Source organism: Bufo bufo, chromosome 7, assembly GCF_905171765.1.
Source record: "Bufo bufo chromosome 7, aBufBuf1.1, whole genome shotgun sequence".
Taxonomy (NCBI): Eukaryota; Metazoa; Chordata; class Amphibia; order Anura; family Bufonidae; genus Bufo; species Bufo bufo.
This window is the reverse complement of record NC_053395.1, coordinates 93374654-93398048: the sequence shown is the minus strand read 5'-3', so window position 1 is coordinate 93398048 and position 23395 is coordinate 93374654. Positions and strand designations below refer to the sequence as shown.

Here is a 23395-nt window from a genome sequence, read left to right as displayed (position 1 = left end):
GTCGGTCCTCCTACTTCCAATTTGGGGCACTGCACGTGCAATCTACTGTGCCACCAGATAGGAATAGTACTACTTAACACACCACTCCTATCAGTTTAATCCCTGTTACGTCCCCTATGAGGGGACGTGTATGGAATAGATTTTAGACAACTGCAAAGAGTTGTCAATAGTTGACACACTCATGACAAAGTTTATTCCTTTATGCGTCAATCTTGGTGTAGTGATGACTGTGCTCGTGTGCACGTTTGGGAGATTGCAGGCGATAGTTTTTTTTTTAAAGCCTATGGTCGTGCTGAGGTAGTTCAGTGACAGTTAAGTGACCCAGAAAACAATGATTATGCAGTGTGGGCCCATTCTTGGCCTAGTAGGCTTTAATGATCACCTTAGATGATCACAAAGAAAATTTATGTTTTTTCTATGCAAAATTATCCAGCCGATCGCTTTTGGTCTCTTCACAATGAAGCAACGACCTTATCATCTGGGGTGTGCAAACATTGCCATTGCCAACACACTCATAGAGGTGGTTGCTTCATTGTGATACGCAAGCCCCTTCACCACAATAAGGTAACGATCACAAAGGGGAATTGACACATGTATGTGCCTTTTTTTTGTTTTGTTCATGCCTGAAAAACTAGGTATTGTTGCAGCGGCCAGAAAAAGTTATATTTCCCAGGCAGAAAGTGCCCTAAAACATTGCGGCTTGAACCCTAGTTGCTGGCGGATAAGTCACGCAAGTCATCCGGCATTCAGAGATAAAATACAGCAGCATGTGGACCATTTTTAGCCCAAGGCAGTTCATCTCATCAGGCCTTTTTTAGTCGAATGTATTGCCCACTGTCAGTCCCTTCGGGATCCATGCCTCATTTATCTTAAGGTGAGGTAATCTAGACTTTTTTGACCTAGACGACTTCTCTTCTCAGTGACAATACCTCCTGCTGCACTGAAGGTCCTTTCTGACAGGACACTTGAAGCGGGGCAGGCCAGAAGTTCTATCGCAAATTGGGATAGCTCAGGCCACAGGTCAAGCCTGCACACCCAGTATTCAAGGGGTTCATCGCTCCTCAGAGTGTCGATATCTGCAGTTAAGGCGAGGTAGTCTGCTACCTATCGGTCGAGTCGTTCTCTGAGGGTGGACCCCGAAGGGCTGTGGCGATGCGTAGGACTTAAAAAGCTCTGCATGTCCTCCATCAACAACACGTCTGTAAAACCTCCTGTCCTTGCCGGCGTGGTCGTGGTAGGATGAGGATTACTTTCACCTCTTCCCCTGTTAGATTCCAGTTGTGCTGTGACATCACCCTTATACGCTGTGTAAAGCATACTTTTTAATTTATTTTGGAACTGCTGCATCCTTTCCTACTTGCGGTAATTAGGTAACATTTCAGGCACTTTCTGCTTATACCGGGGGTCTAGTAGCATGGCCACCCAGTACAGGTCGTTCTCCTTCAGCCTTTTTATACGAGGGTCCCTCAACAGGCACGACAGCATGAAAGACCCCATTTGCACAAGGTTGGATGCCGAGCTACTCATGTCCCGTTCCTCGTCCTCAGTGATCTCACTGAAGGTATGTTCTTCCCCCCATCCATGTAAAACACCACGGGTACCAGATAGGTCACAACGAGCACCCTGGGATGCCTGCTGTGGTTGGTCTTCCTCCTCCTCCTCCAAGCCACATTCCTCTTCTGACTCTTCTTCCTCACACTCCTCTTCCAGCGTTGCCGCAGGTCCAGCAAGCGATGCTGATAAGGCTGTTTCTGGTGGTGATGGTGACCACAACTCTTCCTCTTTCTCTTCACGCTCATCTACGGCCTGATCCAGCACTCTTCGCAGGGCATGCTCCAGGAAGAAAACAAATGGGATGATGTTGCTGATGGTGCCTTCGGTGCGACTGACTAGGTTTGTCACCTCCTCAAAAGAACGCATGAGCCTACAGGCATTGCGCATGAGCGTCCAGTAACGTGGCAAAAAAATTCCCAGCTCCGCATAGGCTGTCCTAGCACCCCGGTCATACAAATACTCGTTGACGGCTTTTTCTTGTTGGAGCAGGCGGTCGAACATTAGGAGTGTTTAATTGCAACGTGTCGGGCTGTCGCAAATCAAGCGCCTCACTGGCATGTTGTTTCGCCACTGGATATCTGAAAAGTGCGCCATGGCCGTGTAGGAATGCCTGAAATGGCCACACACCTTCCTGGCCTGCTTGAGGACGTCCTGTAAGCCTGGGTACTTATGCACAAAGCGTTGTACGATCAGATTACACACATGTGCCATGCACGGCACATGTGTCAACTTGCCCAAATTCAATGTCGCCAACAAATTGCTTCCGTTGTCACACACCACTTTGCCGATCTCCAGTTGGTGCGGAGTCAGCCACTGATCCACCTGTGCGTTCAGGGCGGACAGGGGTGCTAGTCCGGTGTGACTCTCTGCTTTCAGGCAAGTCAACCCCAAGACGGCGTGACACTGTCATATCCGGGATGTGGAATAGCCCCTGGGGAGCTGGGGGGGTGCCGTTGATGTGGAGCAAGACGCAGCAGCAGAAGAGGACTCAGCCGAGGAGGTTATGGAAGAGGATGGAGTAGGAGGAGTAGAGGAGGTGGCAGCAGGCCTGCCTGCAAGTCGTGGCGGTGTCACCAACTCCTCTGCAGAGCCACGCATTCCATGCTTGGCAGCCGTCAGCAGGTTTACCCAATGCGCAGTGTAGGTGATATACCTGCCCTGACCGTGCTTTTCAGACCATGTATCAGTGGTCAGATGGACCCTTGCCCCAACACTGTGTGCCAGACATGCCATTGCTTCCTTTTGAACAATTGAGTACAGGTTGGGGATTGACTTTTGTGCAAAGAAATTCTGGCCGGGTACCTTCCACTGCTGTGTCCCAATAGCTACAAATTTTTTGAACGCCTCAGACTCCACCAGCTTGTATGGTAAAAGCTGGCGGGCTAAGAGTTCCGACAAGCCAGCTGTCAGACGCCGGGCAAGGGGGTGACTTTGTGACATTGGCTTCTTATGCTCAAACAGGTCCTTGACAGACACCTGACTGTGGGCAGATGAGCAGGAACTGCTCAAGGCGAGAGACGGAGTGGCGGATGGTTGAGAGGGGGCAAGGAGGACAGCAGTGGTTGACGTGGCTGAAGATGCTGGACCAGGAGGAGGATGGCGGCTTTGAGTTTGTGTGCTGCTTGTACTCATGTGTTGATCTCATAGGAGTTTGTGATGTGCGATCATGTGCCTTCGCAAAGCAGTTGTACCTAGGCGGGTGTTGGACTTCCCACAACTCAGTTTCTTTTGGCACAGGTTGCAAATGGCATCGCTGTTGTCAGAGGCAGACACACAAAAAAAATGCCACACTGCTGAGCTCTGCAATGACGGCATTCTGGTGGTGGCAACAGCATGCGTTGATTGGCGTGCTGTCTGGCTGACCCCGGGTGCCGGTGCATGCTGTCTGACTGTGCCACTAGCTCCTTGCGACGACCTCCCCCTGCTTCCAACTCGTCTCCTCCTCCTCTCTGTGCCCCATCTGAACTTTCCACCTATTCTTCTCTTCGAGCAGGCACCCACGGACACATCATCATCAACCGCTTCACTTGTATCTGACAACTCAGCAAAGGAAGCAGCATCGGGTACAACATCATCATCATCACACCGTACGTCCATGTGTGTAATGCTGCCTGACTGAGACATATCCCTGTTATCTACATCCTCTGGCAATAATGTTTGCGCATCACTCATTTCTTCCAACTAATGTGTAAATAACTCCTCTGACAGATCAAGTGAAGCGGCTGTGGTGCTAGTGTTGGTGGTGGCGGCAGGCGAGTGGTAACTTGAGAGGTGCCCGAAGCTGAGCTGGAGCAGGGTGGTGCATCAAGGTTCAGAGCGGAAGCTGTAGAAGATTGGGTGTCCTGTGTTAGCCAGTCAACTATGTCCTCAGAACTTTTTGAGTTCAGGGTATGTGGCCTCTGAACACTGGGCATTATTCTAGGTCCAAAGGGAATCACAGCACCACGACCACACCGGCACCTGCGGGGTGGCCTGCCTCTGCCTGTCATTTTTTTTAGATTAGTTAAAGAGGACCTTTCACTAGTTTAAAAACTAAAAACTAACTATATCAGTGGGCAGAGCGGCGCCCCAGGTTTGAGCTGTGTGCTACGATTGGCCAGCGCTGCAGCAAGGGACAACCCTAATACAAAAACTCCGCCCAGTACTGGAGGGAGCTGTAGACACCGGAGCCTATACCGGGCGAACGGAGCGGCGCCCAGACATACTAGTAAGTGCAGGGGGACCCCTGGGCGCCGCTCTGCCCACTGATATAGTTAGTTTTTAGTTTTTAAACTAGTGAAAGGTCCTCTTTAAGTTGTACTATGCGTGCAAGCTACTGTGACACCAGATATGAGTTGCGCTGGTGACACTATGCAATTGCAGCTGGGCCTTAAACACAGAAACACGTGTGTGCAACTGACTGTTATTTATTCACAGTCAAAATTGTTGTTTTTCTTTAAATGTAATCTACTGTGACACCAGATATGAGTTGCGCTGGTGACACTATGCACTTGCAGGGCATGAAACACACGCACGTGCCCGCAACTGACTGCTATTATATTACAGTCAAAAAATGTTTTTTTTTTTGTTTTTTTTATGCAAGCTACTGTGACACCAGATATGAGTGGTGGCACTTGGCAAGTGGGCACAGTATACGCTGTGAGCCTGACACACATGCTGGCAGGAAACTGCAATTAGATTACACAGGAAAAAAAAAAAAAGCAGACTGATGTACTAGCCCTAAAAAGGGCTTTTTGGGGTGCTGTCCTTACAGCAGAGATCAGATGAGTCTTTCAGGACTGTATTGGACACTGAATACACTAGCCTAGCTATCGATTTCCCTATTAAATCAGCAGCAGCTACACTGTCCCTCCTCTCACTAAGAATGCAGCTTCCGAATGAATCTAAAATGGATGCTGTCCAGGAGGTGGGAGGGTCTGGGAGGGAGGGTATGATGCTGATTGGCTGGAATGTGTCTGCTGACTGTGAGGTACAGGGTCAAAGTTTACACAATGATGACGAATAGGGGGCGGACCGAACATTGCATATGTTCGCCCGCCGCGGCGAACAAGCTATGTTCACCGGGAACTGTTCGCCGGCGAATAGTTCGGGACATCTCTACTGTAGACTCAGGCTGCTGCTAATGGAGCTGGGACTGCTCCTGCCACCCCACCCCTCCCCAGCAGCCATGGCAGTGGAACGTGAGCGCAGAGGGCCCCGCCCAGTCAGACCTGCGAGAGGATGGACGATGGCGCAGATAGGCAGCAGCCAACTGACTTTTACCACATATAAACTTCAGCGCTGAACGCTGCATGAAATGTGTTTTTCCACCGAAATAATTCACAAAAGATTTTACCACATATAAGTGCAGCGCTTAACGCTGAATACAATTTTTTTCCCACCAAAATAAGTCACATAATATTTTACCACATATAACTGCAGCGCTGAACGCTGAATGAAATTTGTTTTTCCACCGAAATAATTCACAAAAGATTTCACCACATATAACGAAGCACGAAGATGAAAAGGGTCTTTGGATTCCTCCCGCACTATACGTCTCAGAAATGAACCGCTGCTCCCGACAGCAGCTCCTGGGAAAGTCATTGAGCGTCCCGGTCATCCGGCATCTATTCGCTCCGCTAAAGGATTATTTTGAAATTGTGTACAAGCCACACGGGGCCCCCACTCTGCAGATTTATCATGGAGACATCATGGAGATTTAACTGTATATAACCGCAGCGCTGACCACTGAATACATTAAGTTTTTCGATCGAAATACTTCAATAAAGATTTTACCACATATAACTAATGCACTGACTGACTGCTACCGCCGATACCTCCATGAACCCCTGCTACTTCCCGGGTAGGTAGGCTGCTGTGAAGCAGGTGCTCTATCCTGGGCACGTTTGGCTCTCGACCTCCCACTGCTGCCACCCTGCTGAATTCCAGCCATGCTTTCAACACATATAACTGCCAACGTGAACTGAGAATGTATTTTTCTGTTTGTACTGAAATAGGCCAATAAACGTTTTCAACACATCTATCCGCCACCGATGTGAACTCAGAACGCATTTTTCTGTTTGTACTGAAATACAAAATAACACATATAACCGCCGCACTGACTGACTGCTACAGCCGCTACTTCCATGAACCCCTGTACCACTACTGCCCGGGCAGGTAGGCTGCTGCGAAGCAGGTGCTCTACCCCGAGCACGTTTGGCTTCCGACCTCCCACTGTTGCCACCCTGCTGACTCCCAGCATTGCTTTCAACACAAATAACTGCAGACGTGAACTGAGAATATATTTTTCTTTTTGTATTGAAATAGGCCAGGAACGCTTTCAGCTGAAATAAATGCACCAGTGAAGTGCATATATATTTTTCTTTCTGTACTGAAATAGGCCACTGAACGCTTTTGCCACAAATAAGTGCACCAGTGAAATGTGTATATATTTTTCTTTTTTTTACTGTAATACGCCCCTATACGCTTTTAACAGAGATAACTGCAGAAGTTAAATGAGCATATATTTTTCTTTTTTTACTGTAATATGACCCTATACGCTTTAAACATAAATAACTGCAACAGTGCAGTGCGTATACATTTTTCTATTTTTACTGTAATACGCCCCTATACGCTTTTAACAGAAATAACTGCAACAGTGCAGTGCGTATATATTTCTTGTTGTACTGTAATATGCCCCTATACGCTTTCAACAGAAATAACTGCAGAAGTGAAATGCGTATATAATTTTCTTGTCGTACTGAATAAGATACTAAGATATAATCCACTAAAAGGCTTTCCATCATAACACTTGCAGCCCAATAACAAAAAGCTGGAATGACAGATCTGTCTAATGACTATATGGATCCCCAAATAATCGTTCCCTGCACTTGTAAATCACTTTCCTATCAATGTCCTTAGCGCCTTCTGACGGCTCTCCCTGCACTATTGCTACAGAAGAGGTGGCATCACCGGATCCTTTGGGAAAATACAACTGGCCAACATTCCCAATCAGAACAAGTCTGTCCTCCCTCTCCTGGTCCTCTTTGTGGCAGCCAAACCGTATTACCAAGCAATACAATATCTTTGTCATCTTCATCATCATCACCTTTTTCTTCTTCTGCTAAGAGTCCTCCTTGTCCTCAGCTTCATCGTGAGACATCTACAACAGAATTTTTGGCCATGAAAAAGCTTTTCTCCACCAGCAAGCTGAACCCCCACATGGCTACGTTGATAGTGGTGCAATCGCTGCCATACCATTGTAGTAGTGCCTTTTATTCATGTGTGGAGGAGAACGCTTGCCACTCCTTGCAATTAATCGCTGTGTGGCAAGCTGCACTCTACGGTGGACACTTGGAGCACCTGTTACGGGCAGGGACAGTACATGTCTTCCATGGTCCACTGGGTCAAGTGGAGAGGCAGCACCCCAGGAACAGGGCCAGGTCCTTTTTATCCCCTCCCCACCATATCATCAGGCTGGCTCCCACAGCAGTCACTTACGGTATCTGCCTCCTCCATTAGCACGGTCCCGTCCCCAGTAGCAGCATGGCACAGTGTAACTCCCACCCCCCTCTTTCCTATCACTTGTATCAAGTCACGCACTGCCATGTGGTGTTGGAGCTGATTGGTCTGGGTGAGAGTAGCCACACAGGCGAGTGGTTGCTAAAGTAAATCAAGCAGCAAACAACCAGCTGGGTGTCACCCCGCCGACTCCAACTGGGCAAGGTGGTCAGCGACAATGGCTGCAAAATCCTGGCCAACCCGAACCTGGGGGAAATGCATACACATGCTCCCTGCATGGCCTTTTAAAAAACTTCACTAGCTTGTGCAAGTTGCTGTCGGTGTCTAGGACACTGCCCATCTTTTCAGCCATTCTCAGGGGAGGAACACTCTCCTGGACTTGCTGCCTCAGAATGGTCTGCAGCTATGCTGCTTAATCCATGACGTTCCAGCTTGCTGGAATTCAGCATTGCACATGCTTGAGTGTCTCTACGAGCAGAAGAAAGCCATAAATGATTTTGTCATGCTCCAGACTACCTCAGGAGGAAGCATGTGTTGTTTCCAGGTTTGGCAGTGGCAGATCATGTCATTCATGCTGCAGTTGTCCCTCATCCCTTCATATGTATTTTTGAAGAGACGCTGATGCTCATGCAACAGGAGGAGACAAAGGAGGAGGAAGAGGTTATACATCTTGCTGTTCACCTTATAAATGTTGGGGACTCACCATAAGAAACTCCAATGGGGGAGGAGGTGCTGCCACTTGAGGAGGAGGAAGAGAAGTCTGAGTTGGAGGAGCAAGATGATGATGACAGTGACACCAGTCACAATACCCAATAGTTTCAGTGGGGTGCAGAGTTATAAAGAATTGGCTCCTCGGGCACGCTGGCCAGAATGGCGACCTGTAGACTCACTTGCTTATGCCATGACAGACGGATCATTGACATCAAGTAGTCTGATGATTACAGGATAGCCATGCTTTTAGACCCTTGCTATAAAAGGGGAATGTTTTCCTACAGAAGAAAGGGAGGCCAAATTACATTACCAGGAAACACTGTATGCAGCTTGCAGAAGCTTACGGTGGTCAAATGCCTACTGTCAAAGTGCCTGAGAGGCCCCTCTCTGCCCCACTTAGAGTCACCCAACCTCTCATTGCACAAGTAGCAGAAACTGCTGCAGCAGCAGCCGCCATTTCAGTCTCCTCAACATGATGGACCAGTTTTTCCATGTGCCATGCCAGGCTGGGCCAGTCAGTAAGTTGACAGCTCCCGCCTTAATGCTCAGGTTCAGGCCCACCTACACTCTGGCCAGTCTTTAGTGCATACCTTGTTCCCTGACTCCATGGATTTAGGGTCTGGCAGACTGCAACAGTGGCCCAAACTGGCACAGCACACTGTTTTTTCTTTCTTGCTCAGCCTCCAGTGTCATCTCGGAGAGGGTTATCCTCTGCCAGTTTTCAAAACATCACTTGTCAAAATGAACCAATCCTGGACTAAAAATGATTTTCACACTCCTCCAGCTGGCTTTGCGGACAGTGCCCCATCTTGCCACTTTTGCTGCCTGCCTGTCATCCTGCCTCCATCATGCTACTGCCTCCATCATGCCACTGCTGCGGCCTGCTGACCATCATGTTCTGTACGGCTGCTGCCTGTGTCTACCATTATCTTAGGTAAGGCTACTGCTGCCTGCCAACATGTACCATATGGCTGCTGCCTCACCTCACTGCTAATCCCCTACTGCCACTACTATTAGGGCTGTTTCACACGAGCGAGTCCATTGCGGGAATCACGCTCCGTGTGTGAGTGAGATCCTCCGCTCTGGACTTGCAGGAGTGCACGGCATTATCATGATTTATAATGCTATGTGCCTCTGCTTGACCTTATTTCTACAGAATCATAGTGACAGCTTTATGTCACTATGATTCTGTAGAAATAAGGTCAAGCAGAGGCACATAGCATTATACATCATGATAATGCCGTGCACTCCTGCAAGTCCACAGCGGAGGATCACACTCGCACACGGAGCGTGATTCACGCAATGGACTCGCTCGTGTGAAACAGCCCTTAACGCAAAGCAACTACCACTACTACAACCACTACTACTATTACTACTACTACTACCCATAGATGACCTACTGCCCTATATGTTCCATACTTTGTTACTTCTGCTACTATTGAGGCTGCATGCAACTATATCCATACCCTTTCTACATCCACACTGCATTGCTACAAGCCACTTTTTTTTCTGACAATTAACACATTTGTGTGTCATATGGGTAGGCATTCTGATCCTGTCAAGGCATAATTTTTAGACACTTTGTCTACCAAGCCACTTTTCTTAAACTTTTTAAATTCATAACACCATATGTATTTAAACATCATTTGCCCCTGCCCGCCAAGGGGCACTTTTTGGACGCTTTAGAATATGAAAAAACATAACACATGCCACGGCCTGGTGTATTTTTAAGCACGCTGTATGTTAAGGCCATCAAGTGTGCATTTACCCATAGCTATGTATGTCAGGGTGACTCAGACATCATTTACTATTGCTGTCATTGCATTTGAGAGCTTGGGGAGGGGGGGGAAGAGAGGAGGGAAAAATAAAAGTCCTAGGAGACTAGAGGGTGTTACCAATTTTCAGTTCAATTGGAGCAACTTTGGTTTGGTCTGAAAATCTGATTCAATTCAGGTCCAAACTAAACTTTTCCCCAAAAATTTCGAACCTGAACCCAGTCGAAATTCCAACCAGAAATCTGTCCTAATGTACCAACACTAAATCTCTGAGCCCAAATTCTATCTTAATGCACCAGAATTCTGTATACTAAAAACTTTAGACCAACTCAAACTTGGTCTAATCTCCACTTTATAGCCAGGAATTGTTGATTACAGTATATCAGAAAGTGTCATTGTTTTTGGTGCATCTGAATAATTAATGCTTCTAAAATGAGGTGTGCCAGAAATTTTATGCAAACAATTTACATACTAAATGTGGGCCAGTGTGTTTCTTCTTTACTCTTGTGCAAAGAGAGAGGTCTACTGTAACTGCATTGGTTATGTGAGATTCTGGCTGACCAAAAGTACTTAAACAATGCTGGTCAGAGACAATATTGAGGGATCCTGGAGAACAGTAGAAGTACTAGTATGAAAGATTGTATACTCACCCTTCTTTCCTTAGAAATTTTAAACATTTGTAGACAATACTCAATTATGAAGAGAAAATAGATTCCACTAAGGGCAACAAGACCTTTCATAACATTGTCATATTCCACCAAAAATTCCCTGCTTGAGGCTTGATCCAAATAATGACCTTGTCCAGGTTCTTTTAAAGCATGGTCATGCCCTCCTTGTGACTGAAAAATGGAATAAAAATTTTGTAAAAAAAAGGAATCAATGATTACACTTTATCTTGTATCTTATATAACTTTTATAAATTTTTTCTTTGAAAAGGATTTTATTGTATTTTTTTTTATAAGGGCACTATATGGCCTCTTTCACACGGCCCTTATGTTTTTGGCCCGGTTAAGATGCGGGTGCGTTGCGGGAAAATGCGCGTTTTTTCCGCGCGAGTGCAAAACATTGTAATGCGTTTTGCACACGCGTGAGAAAAATCGGCATGTTTGGTACCCAGACCCAAACCCGGACTTCTTCACAGAAGTTCGGGTTTGGGTTAGGTGTTGTGTAGATTTTATTATTTTCCCTTAGAACATGGTTATAAGGGAAAATAATAGCATTCTTAATACAGAATGCATAGTACAATAGCGCTGGAGAGGTTAAAAAAATAAATTAAATAATTGAACTCACCTTAATTCACTTGCTCGCGCAGCCCGACTTCTTTTCTGTCTTCTTCTTTGAGGAATAGGACCTTTGATGACGTCACTGCGCTCATCACATGGTCCATCACATGATCCATCACCATGGTGATGGATCATGTGACGGACCATGTGATGACCGCAGTGACATCAACACAGGTCTTTTTCCTGCACAGCAAAGATGAAGACAGAAGAGAAGCCGGGCTGCGCGAGCAAGTGGATTAAGGTGAGTTAATTTTATTTATTTTTTTAACCCTTCCAGTCCTATTGTACTATGCATTCTGTATTAAGAATGCTATTATTTTCCCTTATAACCATGTTATAAGGGAAAATAATCGATAAAATCGATTTTCACGCAGCCCCATTCACTTCTATGGGGCCTGCGTTGCGTGGAAAACGCACAAAGAGGAGCATGTTGCGATTTTCACGCAACGCACAAGTGATGCGTGAAAATCACCGCTCATGTGCACAGCCCCATAGAAATAAATGGGTCCGGATTCAGTGAGGGTGCAATGCGTTCACCTCACGCATTGCACCCGCACGGAAATCTCGCCCGTGTGAAAGGGGCCTAGATCTATAGTACATTGAGTTCATCATGTGTTCCAATTTAACATGATAAGGATCCCCAAAACCCTTGTGTTTTCTATCAGTATATTTCCTTAAAAGGTGTTTATATTAAACTGTTGAAGTTTTTACACTGACCTCATAATAGGTTAATGCTTCATGTTCTGTGGAGATCGCTTCTTAGCTGTAATTTTTTTTTTATCATCAGAGGGCGAGTTTACAATGAAACTAATACCTCTATTTCAAAGCTGAAGGAAGATAACACTAGGAACTACTATTAATAATATGTGATGGGGATAGCGAATCTCCATCCCCTCTCTGCACAGTCACTGCTGCACAGGTCATAGAGCATGTCTAGAACACTCTCCCAAAGCCAATGAGTCATCTCCAGACAACAGTTTCCTATGTCCATGTGGCTGCAGTAAAGCATATGTCTAAACTGCTTTTAACAGATAAGAGCAGCTCATGCAAAATGGCTGCTGCGTAATCATGTACTGGATAAATATAGCAAAGAATCTATAATCAGAAAGTAAAACCAGATTAGAAAAAAAGAATGTGAGCAAGTATCTGGTGTTCATTACTAAAATGAAATGAAGGTGCACATTTTCTTTAATGAAAGTTCACTGAAATATGTGAAAAATGTAAAATACTGTTATATATTTTGTGTATTTTTTACAAGTATGTTTGAGTGGAGCTTTTTTTTATGCTGACATTTTTGTACAGTATTATTTTTTTATGCATTTTTTTATTTCCTGTATAGAAGCCTTTGGAAAAACATGAATAATTTCACAGCGAGAGCATGCAGGGCTTTGAAAAGAAGGCACCAAAATAAAGAAAAAAAAAACTGTAATGCTTTCCTTTTGGGTAACTCTAACATCTATCCCCAAAGTATTGTAAGGGATCGTTCTCTCACTGGGGGTAGCTATCACAGACTTCTCCTTTGACAACGGGGTTCAAGTCTAAATGGTGCTTTATTTTGGCACTTTAGCATCAGCACAAACATAAATCCAAACTAAAATAAACACTTGCCCGCCTGAGCCCTAGCTAATACAGAGGTCTTCTCCCTGACTCACCTCTAAAGTGCAAATACCCACAGGGTTTCAGGCTCCAACCCTTAGCAGGTCAGCTCACCAAACACAGTCCCAAACAGGGAAGTGATCCGGCTTCACACAGCCTCGTGGCCCCTCAGCCGTCCCGTCTGACACCACACAGAGCCTCTGCAAGCCTCTATTTCCAAGTCCCCCTCTCTAGGGTCACTTCCTCTCTCCCAGACTCATACACCAAGGGTTGATTTATCCCAGCTTGATTAACCCAGCTGGCCTCACCTGGGGCCAGGGAACCTGTAATGGACTGGGGCGTGGACTGGAAGGCTCCCACTACCAACCTATCTCGCAGTCCAAAGAAATCCAGCCCATACAACTTTAAATAAAAACAGCTCCAGAAACTATGCCTTGCTGAAGCCATACCATTTCTGGATTTCAGTTCTCACCCAGCTAAACTGAAAAAAAAACGGGTAAGAAACACAGCCCCACCATACCTTTACCGTGCACTTTACTGTACACATTACCACAATATATAAAATAAATATTATTTATAGCCAAAATAAAATATATTTATTTCTTTTAAAAATATATGCCATTATCAAATTTGCAATGGTTACTTAAAGAGGACCTTTCACTAGATTAAAAAATCTGAACTAAGTATACAGACATGTAGAGCGGCGCCCAGGGATCCCCCTGCACTTACTGTTATACCTGGGCGCCGATCCGTTCGCCCGGTATAGCCTCCGGCATCTTCACATGTTAGGCTCAACCCAGGGGAACCTGCCGGCTTCTCTTTCTCCCATGCTGTAGCGGAGTTTTTTTTTTCTCTCAGGCTATGAGCTGAGCGCTGCGATTGGCCAGTGCGACAGCCTGGGAGAAAGAGACGCCGGCAGGTTCCCCTGGGTGGAGCCTAAGATGTGAAGATACCGGAGCCTATACCGGGCGAACGGAGCGCCGACCAGGGATAATAGTAAGTGCAGGGAGATCCCTGGGCGCCGCTCTACATGTCTGTATACTTAGTTTAGATTTTTTAATCTAGTGAAAGGTCCTCTTTAATGTTCTGCACACTGTTTTGGTAATGGTGCCAACAAACAACATCTACTGATATATAACACAAATTTGTGGCACTCGGATTGAAGTTTGCAATTCAAAATAATTTATTATATAGTTCCTCATCCAAGGTTCAAGATCCCCAAATTTTTTTTATTAATCAATGACCACTTAATATATGATATGTACCGAAAGTTTCGGTCCATAAGGACCTTATTCAGCAGTTTTCTTACCTGTGGCCTGGTGAGTGTGTTTTTGGAGGCTGGATCCATGAACAATTGATATGGAACTATATAATAAATTATTTTGAATTGCAAGCTTCAATGCAAGTGCCGCAAATTTGTGTTAATTATCACATTTGCATGCAACACAATTTTTTGGAAAAAGGCTGTATACCTCAGTAAAACCCTATAGACCATCTGTCTAGCTAGCGTCATTGGTGACCACTAGAGATGAGCGAATCGAAGTTGACGAAGTGGAATTCGATCCGAATTTTAGGAAAGATTTGCACCAAATCTGAATTTCCTCATGTTTCATGGTAACAAATCGCATTTTTTCCTAAAATGGCTGCTGTATGTATTTGGACATGAAGCAAGGAACTCTGGGAACAAGGGATCACCCACAATGCCATGCAGCCAATCAGCAGCCAGCCAGCCCTGTGATGTCAAAGCCCTATAAATAGCCCCAGCCATCTTGGATTCAGCCATTTTCCAGTGTACTTAGTGCAGGGAGAGACATCAGCAGGCACTAGGGACAGTGGTAGAAAAGACTTTAAAACTTTTATTTTTCTGTATAGAAGTTCAGGGAAAGGATAGGGAGGAATCATTCCACAGTATTGAAGCAGAACAGGGTTCAGTAGGGGAGTTTACAGCCTGAGTAATAGGAACAATCCTATTACACCTTGCTGCACTGACTACGGATCCAAATTGCCATTATACAGCTCTGTAATTCCAGCAAATCGTTCTTGTTATTGGGGTGCAAGTGCTGTTTGATACAGCCATTAACAGGGTTTATTACAAGGAAATATTTATACATCTTATTTGCCCTTGTGCGGTGCAGTTATAGGTTCTAAAGCATTTTTTGACTTGTATTAGTGGGGTGAAAAGGGCTTGTTAGCCGTTGTATGGTGAAGTGAGAAAATTACAGCCCTTTTTGGCGTGTATGTGCTAGAAGTGGAAAAAAATAAGGGCCTATTTGCTGTTCAGCGGTGCAGTTACAGTATATGTTCTAAAGCTCTTTTTGGCGTGTATTAGTGGCAAGAAAATATATATTATTTGCTGTTCAGCGGTGTAGTTATATGTTCTAAAGCCTTTTGTGGCGTTTAGAAGTGGAAAGAAAATAAGGGCCTATTTGCCGTTCAGCGGTGCAGTTATATGTTCTAAAGCAGGCATGCTCAACCTGCGGCCCTCCAGCTGTTGTAAAACTACAACTTCCACAATGCCCTGCTGTAGTCTGATAGCTGTAGGCTGTTTGGGCATGCTGGGAGTTGTAGTTTTGCAACAGCTGGAGGGCCGCAGGTTGAGCATGCCTGTTTTAAAGCCCTTTTTGGCGTGTATTAGTGGCAAAAAATATAAATTATTTGCCGTTCAGCGGTGCAGTTATATGTTATAAAGCCCTTTTTGGCGTGTATTAGTGGCAAAAAATATATATTATTTGCTGTTCAGCCGTGCAGTTATAAGTTCTAAAGCCCTTTTTGGCGTGTATTAGTGGTACAAAAAAAAGTTTTGTCGTTGTGTGGTGAAGTGTGAAAATTACAGCCCTTTTTGGCATGTATCAGTGGCAAAAAAATATATATTTGCCGTTCAGCGGTGCAGTTATATGTTCTAAAGCCCTTTTTGGCATGTATTAGTGGGAAAAAAAGGGCTTATTAGAGCGGGTGCTTAGTACGGCGGGGGCTATAGTTACCCCAAGAAGCACTCGCCTGTCCACCCAAAATGTGGAGAGACTGACCTTTGTCAAGATGAATCAGGCGTGGATCAGCCAGGATTTCCACTCACCAATGCCTCATGCATCAGACTAGATCATCCATGGTGCCACACCAACACTTTGACAAAAGAGACCATTTTCTTCTGGCTACATGCCTCAGCTACTATTCTGATGCTGCCACCCGCCTGATGCCACACATCTGATGCCAAGTGCCCCTTCTTTCACCCACCATCTTCAGCTGGTACTGGTATTGCCACCGACCTCCCCACTCTGTCACCAGGCCATTCTGAGGTCTCCTGATGCTGCTTCAATAACTAAACTTTCCCTTTAAGTACAAGGATAAGGTGTATTGTGCAACAATTTATTACTTTTAATGCCTGTTAGGGCTAGATTACACCTATTAATCCTGTACCTACCAATAGCTAAGACATAACTTTTAATTGATACTGCTGCTAATACTTAAATAAGTGACTAACTAAACTAAATGGTTAAAACTTCCAGCGCCCCGCTGGCCTTTCAATATCAGTTTAAAGTGCACTGTCAGGATGTCACCTGACCAGGGTTGTATGCTACTGTGTGATTCCACATTAGTGTCTAACTGGCTGCGCGCTGCCAGTGTAGCTTGTGGACACTGTGTGACTACTAAACACAGTAGTAAGAGGCTTTAGCGGTATGCTGAGTTAAAATTAGAGGCTCACACTGCCCCCCGACATGTTTCGCCGTGTACCGGCGTCTTCCTGGTACACGGCGAAACATGTGAGCCTCTAATTTTAACTCAGCATACCGCTGAAGCTTCCTGATGCTGCTGACACCTCCACACTATGTCACCTTGCCACTCTGTGGTCTCCTGATGCTGCTGCCACCTCCACACTATGTCACCTTGCCACTCTGTGGTCTCCTAATGCTGCTGCCACCTCCACACTATGTCACCTTTCCACTCTGTGGTCTCCTGATGCTGCTGCCACCTCCACATTATGTCACCTTGCCACTCTGTGGTCTCCTGACGCTGCTGCCACCTCCACACTATGTCACCTTGCCACTCTGTGGTCTCCTGATGCTGCTGCCACCTCCACACTATGTCAGTTTGCCACTCTGTGGTCTCCTGATGCTGCTGCCACCTCCACACTATGTCACCTTGCCACTCTGTGGTCTCCTGATGCTGCTTCCACCTCCACACTATGTCACCTTGCCACTCTGTGGCCTCCTGATGCTGCTGCTGCCACCTCCACACTGTCATTGTGCCACTCTGTGGCCTCCTCCTGTTGCTGCTGCCACCTCCAGACTCTGTAATTGGGCCACTCTGTGGTCTCCTCATGCTGCTTCCACCTCACCGCTATGTTATAGGGCCATTCTGTGGACTTCTCATGCTGTTCCCACCCTCCCCACTTCATGACTGGGACACTATTTTACCTTTTGGCCTGGCTGACATCATCATTTATTTGACCCTTGTTTTCGATAAATTCAGCGAACCGGCCGAATCGAATTTTTGAGAAATTCGCTCATCTATAGTGACAACCATGTGACATGCTTTCTAATATAAATGGATGGACACCATGACACAGATGTGAACAGAGATTCAGTAGTAATAAAATGAAGTGTTTACATGGGGCAAGAGATGAAGAAGTGCATCTCCACTTAAGGTTCCCACAGCTAAAGCGACAAGGAAGTTGAGTAGGAACTTGAAGCAGCCTTGGTTAATGACTGGAATCAAAATTACTCCCACAAGGGACAATAGGCTGATGACAGTGATAGAGATGAGGCCACAGATCCAGGCTATAAATGGAGAAAAAAAATATGGCAGTTAAAAAAAAACATAATGAATTTAGAATGTAACCAGAAATGTATAACTAGACCCAAATTGCATACATAATTAAGATGTATTACATTATCTAAAAATATTACTTATTTTAATTGCTATTTATTTAGTGAAATTCTGCTGACTGAATAAAACAAGGGATCTGCTACACAAATAAACGACAGGAGCCTAAACTAAGTTAGACTCCATGTAGACACTGTAGCTAATAGATTACAGCTCCACCTTATTGGAGCTATGATAAAAACATAAGATTAAATAAAATAAATTAGAGGTAACCAGTACCTATAGAGATTGACTTACATATCAGTTTTGAGCTTACAACCAAACATGCCCTTTAGTATCTTCACAGACTGACTATAGATGGTTTATCCCATTAAGAAAATTTTAAGGGGTTGTCCATCCTCTTTTAAGTGATGGTGTATCCTCAGGTTAGGCCTTCACTAGCTGTTCCACTGGGTTTTAGCACCCCGCACCGCAGCCAATCAGCTGTTCTTCGTAGCACTGTTGCCGGAAGTAGGCGCCAGAGCACTGTCAAAAGTAGTAGACATATCTCAACGCTGCAGCACTGCTCCTGGTAAGCGATGAGCTCTGTCCACTACAATTCTAAAGGTGCAGTGCAGTTCAGGCCCTGACTTCTGGCGACGGAGGTACACCCAAACAGCCGACCAGTGGGGGTGCAGTATGCCAGACACCTGCCAATCAGCTAGTAATGTCCTATTCTGAAGATACAAATGATGAATCCCAGCAGCTGTGTCTATTGAAGAATAACCATGTGCTGACCTGTTTCCTGGACTATTCTGAAGATAGGCAATCACTTAAAAAATACTGTACAACCCGTTTAACACATTCACAGGATAGGAGATAATGGTGTCATATTTGGTATCCCATTGAGCACTGGTACCCTATTGATTTCCAAAACTAGGTCCTCCACAATGTGGTTGCACTCAGCCACCACTCCATTCAATCTCCTCACCATAGTCATGTGGTGAGAAGGAACAGTGGACTTGAGACCCTGTTCTAGTGATCATGGTTAGGTAATCCAGCGCATCACCTAATCAGGAAGTTTGAACCTGACTCTTGCACCTTCTTTAATTGACCCAGCCATTTTACCAAAAATCTTCTACTGGACAGCTGCAGTGCACGCCAAACGAGCCCCCTTTTTCATAAGCTCCTGGCTTTCCCCACCCAGTTGCTGCTGATTCATATGGAAAAAAACTGGCAATCAGAGGCAAGTGGGTGGGGACAGTCGTGAGCTCATGAATATGGGGACTTATCGACATGCTCTGGAGCTGTGTTAGGGTTTAAAAGTGAGGGCAGCAGAAAACTGGTGACAGATCGCCTTTGACTTCTTAAGGGACTAAATATTTTTATTTGAAACTAAGACTCTATTTGTGATGATAGGTCCTCTATGAAGTTCAATATCTGCCATACATATACAGTACATAAATATAATTATATGTTCAAGGCTATTTGTTGTACGTGTGGAGCAGTATTAAAGGATAACTGTCACATTTAGACCCTAATTAAAATTTTCATATATGTAGTTACTAATAACATGATATTCCAGAATCAGTTACTATTAGACTGACTTACCCCATATTTAATAAGATTCAGCCCTTAGCAACCAGTCTGCATAAAACTGCAATTTCACTATTCAGTTAAGATGGCCGCCACTGCCCTCACTTTGAGGCTAATCCCACCTGCCCTCACTAGCCAGTAACAATAGCCCCCCAAAAGTGTCAGTAACCAGAGCCCTCCCCCCTAAAGGGTTAATCTCCTGCAGCACAAAGGGGTCCTCTTACCATATGTTGCTTTCATTTATACACTGAGCAGATGGCAGATCTCCCTTCCCTGGTCTGCGCTGCTTCAACTCTGCATTCTCCAGCTCTGCTGAGTGAGGGAGCATCTGCCAAGTGCAGGGACAGGGAGAAGTGCACACAGCCCAGGCACTGTTATCAGCTGCTGGGGAGGACCTGGCTTAAATCATTTACTTACAGTCCCTGGTTGTCAGTAATCTGACCCTGCACGCTGCGCTCCGTCTATCAACAGATAGACAGACCATGCCTAGCAACCCTATTTTAAGCACAGGTAAAAGTAGGCAGTACAGGGAACAAAAATGTGGAATTAAGGGGTAATTGAATACACAGTGAAAAGTTGAAATAGGGCCACCAAGGTGATAGTAATCACCACAATCCAATACTCAAAAAAAAAAAAAAAAAGACAGTTATTCTTTAACCACCTCCCGACCGCCTATCGCAGGATTGCGTCCTGCGGGCGGCCGGGTTATTCCTCCTGGATGCATCGGCGCGTCCTCTCGCGAGACGCGAGATTTCCTGTGAACGCGCGCACACAGGAGCGAGCGTTCACAGGATCGGGAGGTAAACGAGTATATCTACAGCCTGCCAGCGGCGATCATTCGCTGGCAGGCTGTAGATGCGATTTTTTTAACCCCAAAATGGTATATTAGACGCTGTTTTGTTAACAGCGTCTAATATACCTGCTACCTGGTCCTCTGGTGGTCCCTTTTGCTTGGATCGACCACCAGAGGACACAGGCAGCTCTGTAAGTAGCACCAAACACCACTACACTACACCCCCCCTGTCACTTATTAAACCCTTATTAACCCATGACCACCCCATATTAGACTCCCGGATCACCCCCCTGTCATTGATCACCCCCCTGTAAGGCTCCATTCAGACGTCCGTATGTGTTTTGTGGATCCGCGGATCCACAAAACACATACGGATGTCTGAATGGAGCCTTACAGGGGGGTGATCAATGACAGGGTGGTGATCACCCCATATAGACTCCCTGACCACCCCCCTGTCATTGATCACCCCCCTGTAAGGCTCCATTCAGACGTCCGTATGTGTTTTGCGGATCTGCAGATCAGCGGATCCACGGATCCGCAAAACACATACGGACGTCTGAATGGAGCCTTACAGGGGGGTGATCACCCCATATAGACTCCCTGATCACCCCCCTGTCATTGATAACCCCCCTGTAAGGCTCCATTCAGACGTCCGTATGTGTTTTGCGGATCCGCAGATCAGCGGATCCACGGATCCGCAAAACACATACGGTCGTCTGAATGGAGCCAGCCTTACAGGGGGGTGATCAATGACAGGGTGGGTGATCACCCCATAGAGACTCCCTGATCACCCCCCTGTCATTGATCACCCCCCTGTAAGGCTCTATTCAGACGTCTGCATGTGTTTTGCGGATCCGCAAAACACATACGGACGTCTGAATGGAGCCTTACAGGGGGTAAGGCTCCATTCAGACGTCCGTATGTGTTTTGCGGATCCGCAAAACACATACGGACGTCTGAATAGAGCCTTACAGGGGGGTGATCACCCCATATAGACTCCCTGATCACCCCCCTGTCATTGATCACCCCCCTGTAAGGCTCTATTCAGACGTCTGTATGTGTTTTGCGGATCCGCAAAACACGGACACCAGCAATGTGCTTTCCGCATTTTACGGATCCGCACATTGCCAGAACTATATAGAAAATGCCTTTTCTTGTCCGCAATTGTGGACAAGAATAGGACATGTTCTATAGGCTCTAAAAAAACGCAGTGTTCGCCCGATAAGGCCTGATCTTGTGCGCACACTTGTGTTCAGTCCGCCCCACCGCAGTGACAGAATAATTTTTTTTTCTGATCACTGCAAAAACACCGTAAAATCGCTGAGGCGCTATAAAAAGATCACTTTTGAGGGGCATGGCGAGTTCATAGAAGATTTTGTTTTTTTGACACAAGTTAGCGGAAATTGATTTTTTATTTTTTATTTTTTTTTTTCTTACAAAGTCTCATATTCCACTAACTTGTGACAAAAAATAAAATCTCACATGAACTCACCATACCCCTCACGGAATCCAAATGTGTAAAAATTTTTAGACATTTATATTCCAGACTTCTTCTCACGCTTTAGGGCCCCTAAAATGCCAGGGCAGTATAAATACTCCACATGTGACCCCATTTTGGAAAGAAGACACCCCAAGGTATTTCGTGAGGGGCATGGCGAGTTCATGTAAAATTTTATTTTTTGTCGCAAGTTAGTGGAACATGAGACTTTGTAAGAAAAAAAAGAAAAAAAAAAACATTTTCCGCTAACTTGTGCCAAAAAAAATAATATTCTAGGAACTTGCCATGCCCCTCACGGAATACCTTGGGGTATCTTCTTTCCAAAATGGGGTCACTTGTGGGGTATTTATACTGCCCTGGCATTTTAGGGGACCTAAAGCGTGAGAAGTAGTTTGGAATCCAAATGCGTAAAAAATGCCCTGTGAAATCGTAAAGATTCTCATTGGAATTTGGGCCCCTTTGCGCACCTAGGCTGCAAAAAAGTGTCACACATGTGGTATCGCCGTACTCAGGAGAAGTAGGGCAATGTGTTTTGGGGTGTATTTTTTACATATACCCATACTGTGTGTGAGAAATATCTCTGTAAATGACAACTTTTTAATTTTTTTTTATACAAAGTTGTCAATTTACAGAGATATTTCTCTCACCCAGCATGGATATTGTAAGGAAATTATGTCTATATCCACACACGTTCACATATATATGTAATAATTCAGCCTTATATGCTTGTATTAAATATGCAGAGTTCTTCTTTAAAGGAAATATTTTATACTCTTATGACAGCAAGGTCTAGTAACACAAGCTAAACAGGAAATAGAGGTCGGTAGCTGAAAACCGCATGGCTAGAAAGAGATATGCAGGCTTTAGCAAACAGATAGATTTTTACATTGATACGGGTTATGTATATAAGCATTTTTGTATCTTGACGTTCACCTTTGGTTTAGATAAGTGAAGGACATTTTTTATCAGGTATATGTTGGTACAAAATAAACGAAGATAATTCCGCGAAATATCTGAACAAAGCTAAAGTCAACAAAGATTATGGTTAGATATCTTAATTCCAAGAATTATAAATGCATCACATATGTACCTTGTTTCTTGGAATTTATCATGACTTTTTTACTAAGGTTGTATAGAGGTGAGATTAATAAATTCGTTACCTGATTGGATTAAGTTTAGGGGAGGTATATGATAATCTTGTGGTTTGCATCTATAAATTGTCTACGATGTCTAATAAAGGGACAACCATTTTAAACCTATCAACGTGTATTGGTCTTTAGTGGTTGCCCGGCCGGAGGTTCACCCACAGACAAACCAGGGGCCCTTTCAATTGGTAGCAGAGGATGGTTCACTGACTATCCAGGTGAGTAAATAATTTCTGCCACTATTTATGTTGGTTGGAATGTTTCTCTCCTGGATACAGTGAATGTCTGATGTATACTGGATGGCAGGTTAGTGACAGGTTAGTTTAGTGTTCATAGGACTGTGGGACAGACACGAGGCAGCACTCAGTGTTCTGCGTATCCTGATAGGAGCGGCGTCTCCTATAGGCACAGTGGTTGGCAGGGGATGTTGTTCCAGGAACATACATCATATTGATGGCAGGGAATTTTTCGAATGCAGAACTAGTCTCTTCGAACGTTGGCAGGGATTTTTCAAATGGGATTAGTCTCTCATTTGACGGTTTATTGAGTTAAAGGATAACTCTGGAAATATGTGAAACAAGGTACCCGGAATATATGTATAAGGAAAAGGAATACATATGGAAAAAAAAAAGGGTGAGGGAAAC

General features: G+C 45.0%; 1 protein-coding gene across 1 annotated transcript in view; it reads right to left on the bottom strand.

The window, feature by feature from the left end:
• Positions 1-23395, bottom strand: part of SLC39A10 (solute carrier family 39 member 10) — a 273453-nt gene that overhangs the window by 118277 nt on the left and 131781 nt on the right. The window contains exons 4-5 of the mRNA XM_040440707.1: positions 17525-17694; positions 10691-10879 (exon numbers count right to left, since the gene is read on the bottom strand). Coding sequence (XP_040296641.1) covers positions 10691-10879; positions 17525-17694 — 359 coding nt within the window. The remainder of the gene's footprint in view (positions 1-10690; positions 10880-17524; positions 17695-23395) is intronic.